We start from the raw sequence: 16,277 nt of genomic DNA, 5'->3' as shown, positions 1-16,277 counted from the left end.
TCTGTTTAGTTTCCGATAACAATTATAAATGCTCAGCAAAGAAATGGTGTAATGCAACAGGCTCATGCTCAGTTTGGAATGGTATTTTCCCTTATTATATTACTCAAGCCATGTCAACTTGAATCACTTCTTTGAAAATGACGAATTATTTGAAAGAATTATGTTATTTTGGTTAACTTGGAATGTGCATTGAAGGGGAATATACGTGTAGGTAGCCTTTCAAAAGAAAAATCAATTTTATAGTAAGGTGGGATAACTGGATCGTTTTCCGAAGAGTGCTACTTAAACGCTTGTTTTTGGACTGATGAAATTCTTTTTTACTTCTTCTAAATCCATACAATTATTCACTGTTTCATTCAGAAACATAATATAAAAATAATTATCAAAAATATTAAAGAAAATTTATAAAACAATGATAATACTGAAATAAGTCAGCCTGCACTAACTGGGTCGCCTTTTCGCTAATTCACTTTTAATTAAACCTTTGGATTTAAAACACTTTTTTCACAAGGAAAAAACAATAAATGTTTTCAATCAACCAGCTGTCATTAGCGAAAATATCACTGCTAGAAAATTTTTAGTGAAGAATCCAGCTGGCACAAGATTGAAATGAGTCGATTACACTCACTTAATTTTAAGGATAAAAATATTATTTTTGCTTTTTCTCAAACTTGAATAGTTACACTGGTAAAAATAAAAGGGTCAAATTGACCCTTTTCCAAAGGATGGATCATGTCTGACTCTTTGAAAGGGTCACCAGGTACCCTTCGAAAGGGTCACGGTTTTGACATCTATTTAATTCCGGAATAAACGAATAAAAAAACAATGAAAAAGTGATCTTTGGTGTTCGCTCAGATGAGAGAAATATGATATCAGTAATAAGTTTACAATAAAACATGATTATTCGTGATAAATGTGCATACTAAATTTCAAGAGATACAAAAGTGAACCTTTCAAAGGGTCAAATACGATTCATCCTTTTGAAAAGGGTCAATTTGACCCTTTTATTTTTACCAGTGTATATTATGTACTCTACTACAGTATTACAGTACCCTATTACACTGAGAAAAAAAAGAGAGTGCGATTAACATTTTTTCCTCAAAATTTAACACTTTTTATGTGTAAAAATATATCAACATTTTTTAATGTTAATTGTACACCTTTTGAGGGTAAAATCAACATGAAAAAAGGGTAACTTTAACCCCCAATACAACTAAAAAGGGTAATATTTACACAGATTTCGGATCAATACTGCAGGGTTAAATTAACATTTCCGGAATGTTATTTTAACTTTTTCGGATTTCTCTCAATGTACGGAAATAAAAATAAAAATATTATTTTAAGTGGATTAGTCATAAACGATCCAGATAGCGAAGCGCCCGGATTAGCACACTTGACTGTAATGTTTATTGGATAAATTTAATATCCATTCATTAATTTAATATTCTTCATTTATTAGTTAATAACAGCTAATAGAGTAACCAATGCAACGTGAAGCATTTTCGATTATATTAAATACTTTAAATAAAAATTTCTTAAAGGATTTCTTCGAGGATTAATGTCCTCTTCATCAGGTCTAATAATGATAATAAAATAATGCTTTGTAGACCTGATGAAGAGGACATTCATCCTCGAAACGTCGTGAAGAATTAAAGAGTAAAAATCAAGAGAGGTCTATTTTTCCGTCCACTATCTGCCAATCTTGATAAAATTCAGTATAAGGTAAGTCTGTGACTTAAATTTTTTTAATCCAAGAACACCATGCCCTCCCCCCACCCTACCTCCTGGTAGCCACCATACAAAATGTGAGCATTTCATCGCATAAGTCCTTTTTGAGAACACTGGGAGAAATCCGAAAAAGTTAAAATAACATTCCGGAAATATTAATTTTACCCTGAAGTATTGATCCAAAATCGGTGCAAATATTAACCTTTTTGGATGTATTAGGGGTTAAATCTACTCTTGTTCTTGTTAATTTTACCCTTCATAAGGTGTAAAATTTACATTAAAAAATGTTGATATATTTTTACACCTAAAACGTGTTAAATTTCTGAGGAAAAAATGTTAGTCGCATCCTCTTTTTTCTCAGTGAAGAAGTAGAAAGCTAAAATTTGGCATATGAACAAAGCTTAGGGAATATTCTTTAATCATGCATACCGATCCCTCCCCCATCTCCCCCTTCCGGAAGCCTCCATACAAAATGAGACCATTTTATCTTATAACTCCTTTTTGCTAGGAGGTAGAAAACTAAAATTCGCAATGGGAACAAAGCTTAAAGAAGACTTTTTAACTATGTATATCGCTCCCTCCACCAATCCTCCTTCTGATAGCCCCAGTATAAAATGAATGCATTCGTACAAATTGTTATTAATGCACTGAATCGCTTATTAGAATAACTTGTGAAGACAATAAATTCAGAAACATCTCCAGATTGTAATGGGCCATTTCCATTGGGAAAATTTTCAGATTTTTGTAATTCCCAATTCGCATTAAAGCTCGCAAAAAAGCCCAGTTTTGAATATGAACATCTCGTTGATATTTGTTTGTTTTGATTTAGCTTCTGGGTAAAAATGCATGAAAACAATCGAAATCTGCATGAAATCACTGCTAAAAGATATCTTTAATTTTAATCGTTTGGTGCGCAAATTGACGCAGGGAGAGTGATAATGAGGAGTAATTGAAACCATTACCACTTTAAAACAGCAACGTTACTGTTTTCAGACGAACTTCTAACACTTTGCTCGCCTTTACCGTAAATCAGTTCTGGGCACAAGTCTGGGCATACTGTATCCCTAATACAGGGACATTTTCTCACTGCGCGCACTATTTTCACCTTCAAAGAACCCAAATTTACTTGAGTTTCCTCTAAAAACACCTTCACTGTGAAATGAAAACAATTTTTTTTTTGTGGGAATTCGCTCAACTGACAATTTATTGGCATGCAAGTATCAAAGGAAAACTCAATGGATGGCGCTGTTCCCCGTAGGAACAGTCTGGAAAACTGTTCCCAATTTTTATTTTTTAAGGTTTTATGCTTAATTGTTCAACCAAATTGAACTTTTTCTTATAAAAGCACCCTTTTTCATATGGAGTTGAAAATTTTCTGAGAAATTTGTTGAAAAATTTCTCAATGGAAATGGCCCATAACATTAAAAAGTCACCACTAAAGCCTCAGACAAATCTTTTTTTTTTGTGTTTTTAATGGATTTGATCCATGGTTCTTTTCACGAAATAGGACAGGACTAGCTATTAATATGTAATAAATATTAGGATGGGTCAAATCCTTAAAGAAAATAAATATATTGAAAATGATGAGTTGTTTAAAGCTTGAGTCATCCGAAGGTAGCACGCCTTCCCCTAAGTCGTGATTTAAGTCCTGATAAATAGTTAACAAATATTTTGCATCTTACTAAAAAAAATCACGTTTATAAAAAATATGGAGATTAATTTGCTATTATCTATTTCCCTACTAATATTTAATCAATATAACAAGTATTTATCAATACACTGTGTTTTGTTAGGAAATTACATCAAACAAGCTTGAATACTGTAACTTTGTAACAAAAAAGCAATAAAATGCGTTATTTAAGATAAGGTTTGAGCCTGAGACAGAGATGATAAGGAATTGAAGGACAATCTAACTCTACTCTTAAACAAAAAATGCGTTAGTATTTTTTTTTAAAAATAATACATAAGGCAGGACGTGCTTACGTAATTAATTACAATAACTAAAGGCTATAAGTAAAAAAAAATAGTTAGAATTTTTTTTAGTGAAGACGATCAATATTCAATAATTTTTTTTTATTATTTAAGTGAATTTCAAATTAAAATCTTTGAAAGTAATTCTATAGGAAAAAGCAAAAAACACGTTCTTAAGAATTTTCAAAATTTCTATCACTTATATAGATCAAAACCACATAAATATATCATATTTGTCAAATAGATAGAAAAAGTACGTGAAATATAATTTTTTCCAATTAATTGGAGAATTCTTTTGCAATCTTTATCAATTTTAAATAAACTAGTTTATAAAAAGTTTGCTCAAAGTTTCAAATTTATTTAATTTAATCACTACTATCATTTTAAATAAATAATAAATTTGTATTTCTTCCAAATCATGAGTTACGTAGATATCTTAATGAATTAATTGTAATTAGGTTAGTAAATAATTCGAAATTGTCTATAAAATATTCTATTTTGCAAAGTAAATTATTATTGTTGACCTCAGTATAGAGCTTAAAATTGATTATAAATCATTTTTATTCATGTTAAGAGTTGCCATGATAGTTTTATTGCCAAGAAATTTCATTATTAAGCAATAAAAAGTTATGATTTCCACTCAATTTATCGATTAAACAAATTTAATTTATGCGATTTATAGTAACTAAATTTACTAAAATATTGACCAAAATATCGGGGACCATTAAATATATTTCGTACTTTTCATTATTGTTTAATTTTTTACACAGAGTTCAAAACAAAGTTGTATAATGAAAAATGTTTTAAAAGAAGAAATATAAAAATATCTTTTATTTTTCTTTTTCCTTTTTTTTTGCTGCTGTTTTTTAACTTGTTTTTCTTTTTTCTTTATCACAATTGTAAGAGGGATGAACCCTATTTTTGTGATTGAATAAATATTACTATTACTATTACTAAAAATAATAATTTTTAAAATACTTTGGGTATAATCTATTTTTTTATGCTCAAGACTTAGAAAGTGACAAAAAGATTCTTTTCTTTTTCAAGGGGAATGTCAGTAATGAAAAGACATATCTGCACCTTTAATCACAATAGATATCTACGAATATCACAAATATTGAAAATATTATGATAATATCGTTGTGATTTTGCGAATATTTTAAACATTAAACAAAAATTGCAATTATTGTTTCCAACGCTAAAATCTTAAGTTATCTTTTTAACCCTTACATTAGTTTAGTGAACAAACACGGGTGCGATCATGGGATGGGAGTAGCAATGACACTTTTAAGAATTCGGGATATTGGCTTTCGAGTTTTGGATTTTGGGATTTTAGCTTTCGGGTTTTTTTTATCGGGACCCGATTTATCATATTCGCACAGCAGTGATATTAGCGACGTCTGAGAATTTTCTTTTTTTCGATTATTGCATAATTATGTAAATAGATAATTTTACGTACTTTCCGATTCCTTATACGGTTTGTCGGGAAGTTTTCCACAATTTTAGATATTCCCAGCCATTTTTTATTATACAAGTAACATTTTCAAAATTTATTTAAAATTATCAGTAAAGAAAATTACAGAAAATATGTTTTTTTTTTATCTTCGTGAACTATATACGTAACTTCCTAATGACAATGAACCAAAAAATTATTATTTTTTGAATAAAAAAAGTAATTAATAAGTGTTATAGAATTAACCTACGAAATTTCTGAAATATCCGAGTTAAATCCCGAAAAGTTTAAAGTATTTTAGTAGCGCTTTTTAAGTACAACATAGACACATTGCGTTAAGATAATCCGGGGTTACATGATAACTTCTTTTTTAACAGTATCGACTATAGATTCTAAAAGTTTTAATAATGATAGTTACGCTTTTCATGGGTGATACAAATCCACATAGTCACATTCTTTCAAGAATAGTGCATTGACTGGTCGAGTAATGTTTCAAAATCTGTTATTCGCTCAATCCACCAGATACAGATTTATCGACACTATCTTTTTCGTTCTCTTCCATAAAGTCGTATATTTAGAATAAAATTGCTTGTGCATTAAGTGTCAAAACAACGAATAGAAAGTCCAAAAAATGTGTTCAAAAAACGAACATTTCAAGATTAATACTTGACTGAAATTAATACAATAGTGAAAAGATCAACCTGAAATAATTCATTTATTATTTAAAAAAAATCAATGTTTGAGGGCTTCCATCTTAAAACACCAAATCCTTAAAACGTCACTAAAATCGCCGCTGTTCAATATAAAGGCTCGCAAATAATAAATAACTAATGTTATGATTTTTTTCATAAACTCGATAAAGTCGAATTCATAAGCTTCGGCAGATTATACAGTAATTTCATAAATCAAATTTTCTAAATAGATTATCTTACTGAACATCATCTCTAAATTTTTAAATTGTGAAATTGCCCTGGGAAAGGGAAAATTTCAAGAGCCTCATGACATTAATTTCCTTTTTATGTATTTTTGTATAGAGACACTGAAACCAAATGGAAAACTGTTTTTTTTTAAAGAGGATTGAAAAATCATTCTGATATATTAAAAAAGTATAATTTCATATTTCATCTAAATCGTAAAGGAGCTACAATCAAATTTGTTTAAGTCATAGTACATACACTGAGAAAAAAGAGGGTGCAATTAACTTTTTTTCCTCATAACTTTAATACTTTTTAGGTGTAAACTTTTTAATGTTAATTTTACACCTTTTTAAGAGTAAAATTAACATGAAGAAGGGTGCCCTTCAACTCCTAATACACCTAAAAAGGGTAATATTTACACCGATTTTGGATCAATACTGCAGGGTAAAATTAACATTTCCGGAATGTTATTTTAACTTTTTCGGATTTCTCTCAGTGTATCCGTAAAATTTTTACATAACATCACTTTTTATTATGCTTGATACCCCCTAGAAAGTTTAGAAATTATCAACCAAAGGGTAAAAGAGTGGCTCTCAGAGTGAACCGTGAGCAGTAATCGGCAAAATTGGCCGATCTGGTGCTAAAAATCGACAGATCGGCATGTTATTTAGCAAAAATCGGTACAATTTTAGCGAAGAATAGACAGATTTAAATGTAAGTTCACTCTTATGAATTAGCGGAATTTCTGCAAAATTTTCATGGAATTCCTGCGGAAATTCTACCGGCACGAGATCGATAGGTCGGCACGAGATAAACAAATCCGTACGAAATCAGCAAATCGACACATTTTGCACAAAAGATCGGCACATCGGCACATCGGCACTCGAGTGAACCGTGAGCGTCATAGTTATTTGCCTCTTGTTATCAACCGTCTTAACGCCTTATATTGAGCAAAAATAAGGGTAGACATAACTTATTTTGATCACCGCAGTTGCACTATACAGGTGTAAATATTGTTTTTCATAAGGGTAACCATAACCCTTATACACCTAAAAAAAAAGTAATATTTACACCAATTTCTGATCATTACCCTAAGAGTAAATTTAACATTACCGAAGTGTTATTCTAGGATGATTCCCAATCAATTTAGCGGTATATCATAAACAAAAAAAAAATTGTTTTTACCCTAAAGAATACTAAATTAGTCCCAGTTGAATGCCCCTTGGGCTTTTTTCTCCCAAACACACAAAAAAAAATCACCAAAGACTGGACTACAATCGAGTGTAACGGCATTAACTGAAATTGCAAAAATCAAAATAATACAAATGAAACTTACTTGTGAGTCCAGGTTCCTCTTCGGAGAACATCAAAAATCCTTTATTCATGTCTTCAGTGCGTGGTACGAAGATTTTCTGCGTGGCCGATTCTGGACGTGGTGAAATGGCACTGATTGGTATAAAGAGTTTTTCAGTCACAGAATAGGCCCTCTCTTGCTTCTCTTGCTGCTGCTGCTGTACCACCTTGGGCAAATTCTTCTCCTGATCACCGGCAAATTTAGCTGCCGTTTGCGAACAAGAACGATATGTATTCACTTCTTTACGTAATTGCGACACCACAAGCCCGGATTTGCAGCTTTCAACTGATTTTTCTTCACCACTTCGCCTACAATTCTTTAGCACATCCAATTTCTTTACAACACCATCACCATCATCACACTGATTATCCGGATGATGCTGCTGCTGCTTCTGATCGACACTCGTGGACTGTTTTGCCTCCAATTGTGCACAGGAGAATATCTCATTTTCATGTTCGATACCACTGAAAATTTATTATATACAAAATATTTTCTATTCTCCGTTTTTTTTTCTTTTAATTCTTTAAATTAATTTTGTTGTTGGTTGATTTGCTTCACAGTACTGATGTGGTAAATTTTTTTTACACACAATCATTTGGTGAATATTATTTTTTTTTTAATTCTTCCTTCGGCGAGATTTTTAATCACAATATATATTTTTTTATTACCTTTTCCTCTTTTTCGTATAATATTTGTTATTATCGAATAATACGAGTGATTATACAACTCTCGTGGTAATTACGTTTCATCTGACTAGCTTCTCTTCATCTTTATTATTTTGATGCACATACTGTCGTCTCTTCTCCCAAAGATTCTCTGTCCCAAGGGACTTTTCTCTGTATTTGAATGCTTATTTATTCCACTTGTAAACGGTATTATATATTAATGCACCAATGCAATAAGTGCACGCGGTTTAAATATAGAAAATTTTTCCTTCTCACACCATTCAGTCGATGAAAAACTTGGTTTTTTTTATTTATTTATTTATTTTTTATTCTCTCTGCTCTTCTCTTCAATGATGAAGTTTAATCCAGAAATCCACTGAAACACTGTACTCTAATAGAATTTGATCTATTTTGAGACTTTTTCTCCGTTTTCTCCTTCCGTTTTTTTTTGGAATTAATGGTATGACGGGAAAAAATAAATATTTCACTCTGGGTCACTTTTGATGCTCAACGTTTTTCCAATTATTCCATCTTCTTCATCTTTTCAATCCCAGATAAATCTTCCATGAAGATTTTTTTTTTAAATTCCACACGGATGAAAAGTGAAAATTTTCTTGTTTTCAAGAGGACTACCACAATATAATCACACAACGTCGAGTATTTCGTCGACAAACCACGACAAAACTGAGAGATAATTTTATGAAAATGTTCAATCTCTCTCTCCCTTCCAAATAGCACTTATCAATAGCTCAAAGTTATTTTTTTTCTGTATATTAATTTCCCTTCAGACACTTGTCTTTAATTTATTTTAAATTAAAAAAATAAACTCGCAAATAAAAATCCGTTTCAGTATCATTCGATTTGTGCAAGAGTGTCTGATGATCGCGTCGCGATTATATAATTGATTTTCGTATCTCACACAATTACATACACATAGTTGATAAGAGGCTCATCAACTTCCAAAATTATCTCAATGTTTGTATCAACAATTATTAGTTATTTTTTTTGCACAAATGTCCAGATTGTTGGTTGTACACAGCATTCACGAGAAAATTAAAATTCCATATTGAATTGGTAATTATTGTTTTTTTGCCATTTTTAGCAATAAATTGCAATTTTCTCCGTTTTCAGTGATGATTTTTCCTTTTTTAATTTTTCCTTTTATTTTTGCACCTCAACACTAAGATACACCCTGTTCATATTTATTGTTGTACAGTGACTTTGATTTCATTGTAAATGTTTTCTGTACACAAGAACCCTCATCGTAAATAATTGGTAGCACATATATCTCTTAAAGCTTAATGCATATAGCAGTCAGTAGCATAAAAAATAATTGAGTCACAAGATAAATGCACCATGTAGAGAGGAGGTATATGTAAATTTTGAATAATTTCAATGTGAATTTTGTGCCTTTTTTTCAAGTATTATTATTATTTTTTTTTAATTTTTTAAATATCTATATATATTATTTCTCACACAAACACCTTCACTCACGCACACAACTCTTCCACCAAATACTATGTATATTGTGGTCCATATAAAACACCAGAGTGCAATTATTCAATTGCTGCCTCTCTTCGTCTGTCTCTCAGTCAATTATGCAATTGAATATGCCACACCATTGATTTAACGGAAATTTTTTTTTTCAGTTCAAATAATGCAAAAAATTACAATTGCAGTAGATCGTCAAGTTTTAGCACAATCACTCTCTTAAATTCCCTCCCAAAAACAAAAAGTTTCAAAACAAAAAAAAATTAAAGAGTCCCCAATGTCTTTTAATGGGCCAGAAAAAAAAACTTCAAACTCCCCAACTGATGTTGTGTCACCAAACAGCTACAAAATCCAACTGACTCCGGCAAAGCCACAATTGAGACTGGCTGAGAATACTAAAGGCAGCACACACTCAAGTTCTGAGTGAGCTGGCAATGGCTCTCGGGGAAGCCGAGTCGGGAAAAGAGAACTTCAGGCCACAGAGACTCTACTAAACCATACGAGATACATAGTCTTGCTCCCCACACACAATATTCCCGCGCGCGGATTTTCAATTCACGCGCACCCTGACTTTTTGCACAAGAAGAACCCATGAGAGAGAGTATGTATTCCAAGCATCCCACCTCCCTATCCAACAATCATCATCATCATCACCATCATCATCCCGAGAAACCTTCACACTGTTCAGTTAATAATTGGAAAGATGAATTTTCCCTTCAACACCTTTATAAAAGCCATTGCGTCGAAACTTACGTCTCACTGAAAATATTTATTGAATAACTTTTGTGCAGTGCTTTTTGGCAAACACTTCATACCATTGTTAACTTTTGAATACACTCAGGAAAAAGTTCTAAAGAGACATGCTTTAAAATTAGGGTTTTTGAATCACACATGTGTAATATTAACCCTTGAAATTACCCTTTAATGGGTTGAAGTAACACGAAGTGTTGAAATAACTCATATAACATCTAAAATTCACACCTTCTGATTCTAAATGCAAAGAAGGTTAAGATACCACAAGTGGGGTAGTTCCTCGAATCGATGAATTGTTTTCCAGATCACAACCCTTAATAAAATCATTCGACTACTAAGCCCTGCTTTTTACAAATTAATGAAAAGAATAAAATGCAAGCCGTTCGATGGAACACAGTGCATGCTTGCACCCAGGGGGGTGACATTACCTCTGAAAAATGCGACCAGTTTTAGTGTAAATTTTTTCCTGTTTTCGTACTCTCGAGAAAAACTACGTAGGTTGCCGATATGGGGTTTTCGGTTGCATATTCTATATTAAATTGGCTTTTATTTTGCATTTGTATTATTTCCTAATTCATTCTACAATAACAGAAAATAGCTAATACACTCAAAAGTTTTTTCGGCGCGCTAGAAACATATGGGAAACATAGGAAACATTATGCCCCTGCTTGCAACTATATCTAACTGGGTTATCACACTTGCACATTAAAATTTTAATATGATTCACATTAATTGTCGCTGGTGAGAGTCCAAATGTGTAATTTGTGTGTTTAAATCATTTTATATTCAAAATTTGATCTATTTGTTGATAAAAAGGTAGACTTGGCCCATAAAATTTGATATAAATTGATTTATAGCATTAATGCGAAAAATTAATGCGATTTTCTCTTTAATTTTTTAATGTGAAAAATATTTATGCTTTAGGTAAATTTAAACTTATTTTTGCAAGCCAAGTCCACTTCTTTATCAATAAATAGAAAAAGCCCAAATAATAAGTGACTCAAAGACACAAATAACATATTTGGACGCTCACAAGCGACAATTAATGTGAATCACATTAAAATTTTAATGTGCAAGTGTGAATAGGGTTGGTGTACCAAATTCCGGCCAGCTTGTAATTCCGGCCACCTTTTTTGTTCCTCGAATTTCCATGAATTTTCAGTTTATGGATAATCTAGACTGATAGAAGTAGATACTCTACTTCGACAAACAAGATGATGTGAAACAGACATTGGAAGAATTCCCGAAAGGCAAGGAACTATGAGAACGGAGGTGGCCGAAATAGGCCACCAAAGCTAAATCTACATTTTTATTCATTTTAAAGTGTATTAAGAATGATTTTAGAGAAAATAAAGACTATAAACTGTCTACAAGGGCCCAAGGAACACACCTTAAGAAGGAATAAAAATTCAATTTGTATCAAAAACATTACATTTCAAACTTGAGACTTTGGCGCTTGCATGCAACTATACCGCAATTTTGGCACACTCACTTACTTGGGTTGAATATCGTCGGTTGCGTCTACCTCTGTCGTATCTGCATTTCTTTTGCGTCAGCATTTCACGCAAGAGGGGACGTCTGTATTGTAGCTTGCACCAAATGCATATACAAAACAAATGCAGATACGACAGAGGTAGACGCAACCGACGATATATCAACATGTCAAAATATGAGTCGAATAAGACATTTTTTGTAAAATTCGTCTTTTTCGTTTTTAGGGTTCTTCTTGAAAATCTCGACCTTCCCTGTGAATATTATACCGAGAAGTTAATTATTCACAAAATTAATGGGCTTTCAGAACTTGAAATCATTCTCCCGTATGGTGATATTCGAATGGTTTACCTTAAGGCAGACCGTTCCCGACTTATTCGTTAAAAAAAAAAAAACATTTGTTTTGGAACAAGTTTTTTGACCACCATTTGTAAGTGTTGAGATGTTTGAGGTTATGTATTATGAAAACTGTGGCCCCCTAGCGATGGTGCTACGGAAATCAATCTTCTAAGAAGTTGTAGCACTTTGTAAGAGCTTTCATTTGCACACTTACTCATTAAATTTGGTCAAGTAGAACCGGACAACAAGTAGAACAAGTAGAACAGCGTCTTAAATTTTGTGTTATTTGACCCCTCATATCCCCGGTTCCATTGTAACCACAGCGAACCCACGCCACTTGTTGGGAACTTCATAGCCTAGGCTACAACATTCTAAAATTTGATCAAAAGGTGGTGACTTTTTGAACTTCCAACTGAAAGTGCTCATCGAAATGAAACCAAAAAACCAAAATTTAGTTAAAATGTTAATTACAACAGGAGATATAAGTCGGTCAATTTTCTAACTTTGACCCCTTATAGCTCGGAGTCAGGAGTGTCCAAACGACTTAAGTTTTTTCGTAGGGTCAGAACTAATTAACTTAGAAAATAGGATTTTTTTTAATAATAGCACCCTAGCGGTGGTTTTGCGAACTTCCAATGCAAAAGGGGATATGGCCTTTCCCGAGAGTATTCAAAAACAGCCTTATTAATTAAATACGGACAATTAGAACTGGATCTAAAATCATTTAATGGGAAAATTTTTTGACTTCTTCTGGCTAGGGTCGACCCTCTGAATAGTTGCAGCACTTAACGAGAACTTTCCTAAGTACGATTTTTTTTTTTCAAATTCTGACAATTAGATCCAGAGATACGGCCATTTTAAAATGAAATTTTTGACCTCTTCTAGCTCGGATCACGGGGGTCGAGGAGACTTTTTTTTAATAGAAATCCCTAAGGCCCAGATATGGCATGCTAAATTTGAGCCCATTCGGCCATATGGGCTGAACTACTGAGAAAAGAAAAAAAGGGGGGTGGAGGAATGCACCAAGTTGCAATTGTCACCCGATTATAACGTTTGCCAAAAGCTTCAAGTCGATAGCTCTCTTAGTTTTGGAAATATTATCCATATTATCGTTATCAAGAAGTGCCCAAACACATTTTGGCAAAGTCTGGGAACGGTCTGAGGACCTGAGACTTTGTGATCTGATGATTATAATAGGTGAAATTGTTAAGAAAGTCACCTAAAATTGCAATACTGTTTAGGTGAGCCAGTAAGGGCTTACAGTAGCCAACAAAGACAAGAGATTTAATGACTTAAGCCTCTATTACTTTTCTTCATAATTTTGATGCATTACATAGTAAATTATTAATGAATTTGAAAAGTGTGTAAAACTAACCCTCACAGAGATTACGTTGGAATGAATGTTGAATTTCGTGTTGCGATAATAGTAATTTCATATTTTCTTTCAGTGCATATCACCCATTTTGCACTATGTAAAAAAATCTGTCATATCAAACAAAAGCGATTCACCCTCACAAGAGTCGACCCTTCATCAGTTGCTAAACATCCCACAATGGTAACACTTTCAACTCTTCTATATTCTCTCCATATACATTACACTATTTTACATCATTATTCCATCAGACAAATGCGAAATAAACTCCATCCGCCGAGGTGTGGTACCAACAATTGCAGCACAAAAGTAGAACTTTGCCTCTTCCCTGACTCATCCACATTTAATTGGCCATTTGGATTTCGCAATACAATTGATTCCTACGCAAGACACTTCCTCTAACGTAAAAGGACACCTCGAGCACTTTATAGGAGACAACGAGAATTTTTGCACAAGATTCTATAGAACCAAATGACCATATTTGCACAAAAAAAATGAAAAAGTACATTGAAGGCCAAAAAAAATCGCAAATGTTTGAATAAATGGTGCCATTGGGGAAACAATCATTATATTGGTTACAAGACTACGTGCAAATATGAATATCTAGAAAACTAACAAAATATTCTTCCACAAACCAAATAGAGAAAAAAGAACTCCAGAAACACCTCTTGAAAAGTTGCCACTTCACCTTTAACACGACACTCAATGAGAACTACAGAGGATTGAATGAATATTTGAGGGTAAACCAGGGGCAGAGAGACATGATGATGGGAAGATTGGAAACCACAGAAACCGAAAAGTCAAGGGAGACACAATATTCAAAAGGGTAACACAATTTTAAGAACATTCATAACTTTGCACTGTGTGGAAACACATTACCATAAAAATTTCAGAAAATTCTTTATGTACATAGCCCTTAATCATTTAAAAGTTGCATACAATTATTGGCCTTATTGGCACGATAAATCAACAAAATCTCATATTTCAACATAGAACTTTAAGCCTCATTCATTTGACTCAGAAATGGCGTTTGTATTTGACTTGCTAAATAAACTCCGCCCATACAAGCATGTCTATCGTATCCCCATATAGGGCCTGAATCCAATTATCTATGAAATCTACCATTTTAATATATATATTCTGAAGAAGGAATTATATAACCCCATCAATCAAAAATAGGCCACGCCCCTTAGAAAACTTACCATGAAAACGTTAAAATGGTTGAAATACAATTGTGGAAAGTGATAAAAGTGACAGAAAACTTAGTTATGACATATTTAAAGACTTTCGTCATAAAAATATTCAGCAATGAAAAATTTTATGAACATTGATTTATATACTCTTATTTTTTAAAGATATTTGTAGGGGGCGTGGCTTATTTTTTTGTACGCATTTTTCGCGTCCCTCCTCAGACTATAATTGTGGAAATGATTCGTTCAGACACCACTAAAGTACCTACTCTTTATTCTTAAAATACCACGATAACATAATCTTCTTTTTGAGAATAACTTCTGAAGTATGTAAGATCGACAATTATGAATGAAACTTGGTTATTCTACCCAATTCTTTTCTCTTAATTTGTGGAATATTGAGCTTTAAAAACGATGAAAGACAGAAAAATAACTACTGAACAAAAGAATTTCATAATTTAACGATATATAAGGAACTCTATGTCAATATGTTTCAAAGGTTAAGACAACAATTTCATCAACATCAAGTATTTCAATTGTAGATAGCCCTTTGAAACTAAAATTGAGCATATCATGAGTATTAGAAGCCTTCATGCAAAGGATCTAATAAAATTTCATTTTTACATCATATTACGAACTTACGCAATATAATTAAGGGTTACAAAGCGTTGCCAAAGGTAATGATGGCAATGATGCAAGTTATACGAAATTAATGCCGGTTGAAATTGAGGTTTTTGTATGAATGAATCATTAACTTACATTTACACATTCTTTCCTCATTCTCTGTCTCAAAATTTGTACAGTATTGATTCATTTCTGAAAATATTGTATTACAATATTTTTGTATTAACTATTTTAAACCCAATCCATCATGCCATTGCAACTTTATATTTACTGTTGAAGTTTTGATAAATTTTCGAAGAACCTTTTTTTCAATATTCTAAAAATAGACAAATGTCCAGTGATAGATGACTTTTCACCTGTTTCGAACATAAATAAAGAAACAATATGTATCACTCATTCAGAATAACATTCGAATTTTTAAGGTTTTGAAAATTTTATGTAAGGAAACTTTCAGGTTTCACACTCTAGCTCCGAACACTTCATATTTTACTGCTCGAACTCTACGGAGAGAGCAGTATATAATATAGTGCCTCGAATTCTCAAAAAATTCTTTGCGTTTCAGATGATTCCTGACAAATGTCGTTTCGCTGTTTGTTCGTCAGTTCGTCTGTCCGTCCAGCTGTCGCCAGTTCTAAAGGCCAAACGGCTAGAGATAGCGACTTAGGACCTTCGGGTGACCCCCATATAAGTCGACCCAGGGATCGTCAACATACCCCACATTTTTCACCTGCCTATTCCCTTCCCCTCCATTACTATGTTTTTTGGAATTGCTCGAAAAAGCGTCGTTTAAATAAGTTTTAGAGATCATTCAGGTGGACATTTTGTCCTTATGCGAAAATGCCGTTAAATCATTCCTAGTGAGAAGTATTATAAGACCAGGTACTGTGTGGAAGCAGGGCGTTCCGGCTTGAGAGAAAATGTACTGAAAG

The 16,277-nt window shown here is 32.6% G+C and overlaps 1 protein-coding gene across 2 annotated transcripts in view; it reads right to left on the bottom strand.

The window, feature by feature from the left end:
* LOC129800049 (protein similar) overlaps positions 1 to 16,277 on the bottom strand; it is a 151,887-nt gene that overhangs the window by 30,105 nt on the left and 105,505 nt on the right. For both annotated transcript variants that reach the window (XM_055844410.1, XM_055844409.1), the window contains exon 7: positions 7,406 to 7,887. In XM_055844410.1, the coding sequence (XP_055700385.1) occupies positions 7,406 to 7,887 (482 nt within the window). The remainder of the gene's footprint in view (positions 1 to 7,405; positions 7,888 to 16,277) is intronic.

This window comes from Phlebotomus papatasi, chromosome 1 (assembly GCF_024763615.1).
Source record: "Phlebotomus papatasi isolate M1 chromosome 1, Ppap_2.1, whole genome shotgun sequence".
Taxonomy (NCBI): domain Eukaryota; kingdom Metazoa; phylum Arthropoda; class Insecta; order Diptera; family Psychodidae; genus Phlebotomus; species Phlebotomus papatasi.
This window is presented reverse-complemented; position numbering and strand designations above follow the sequence as displayed.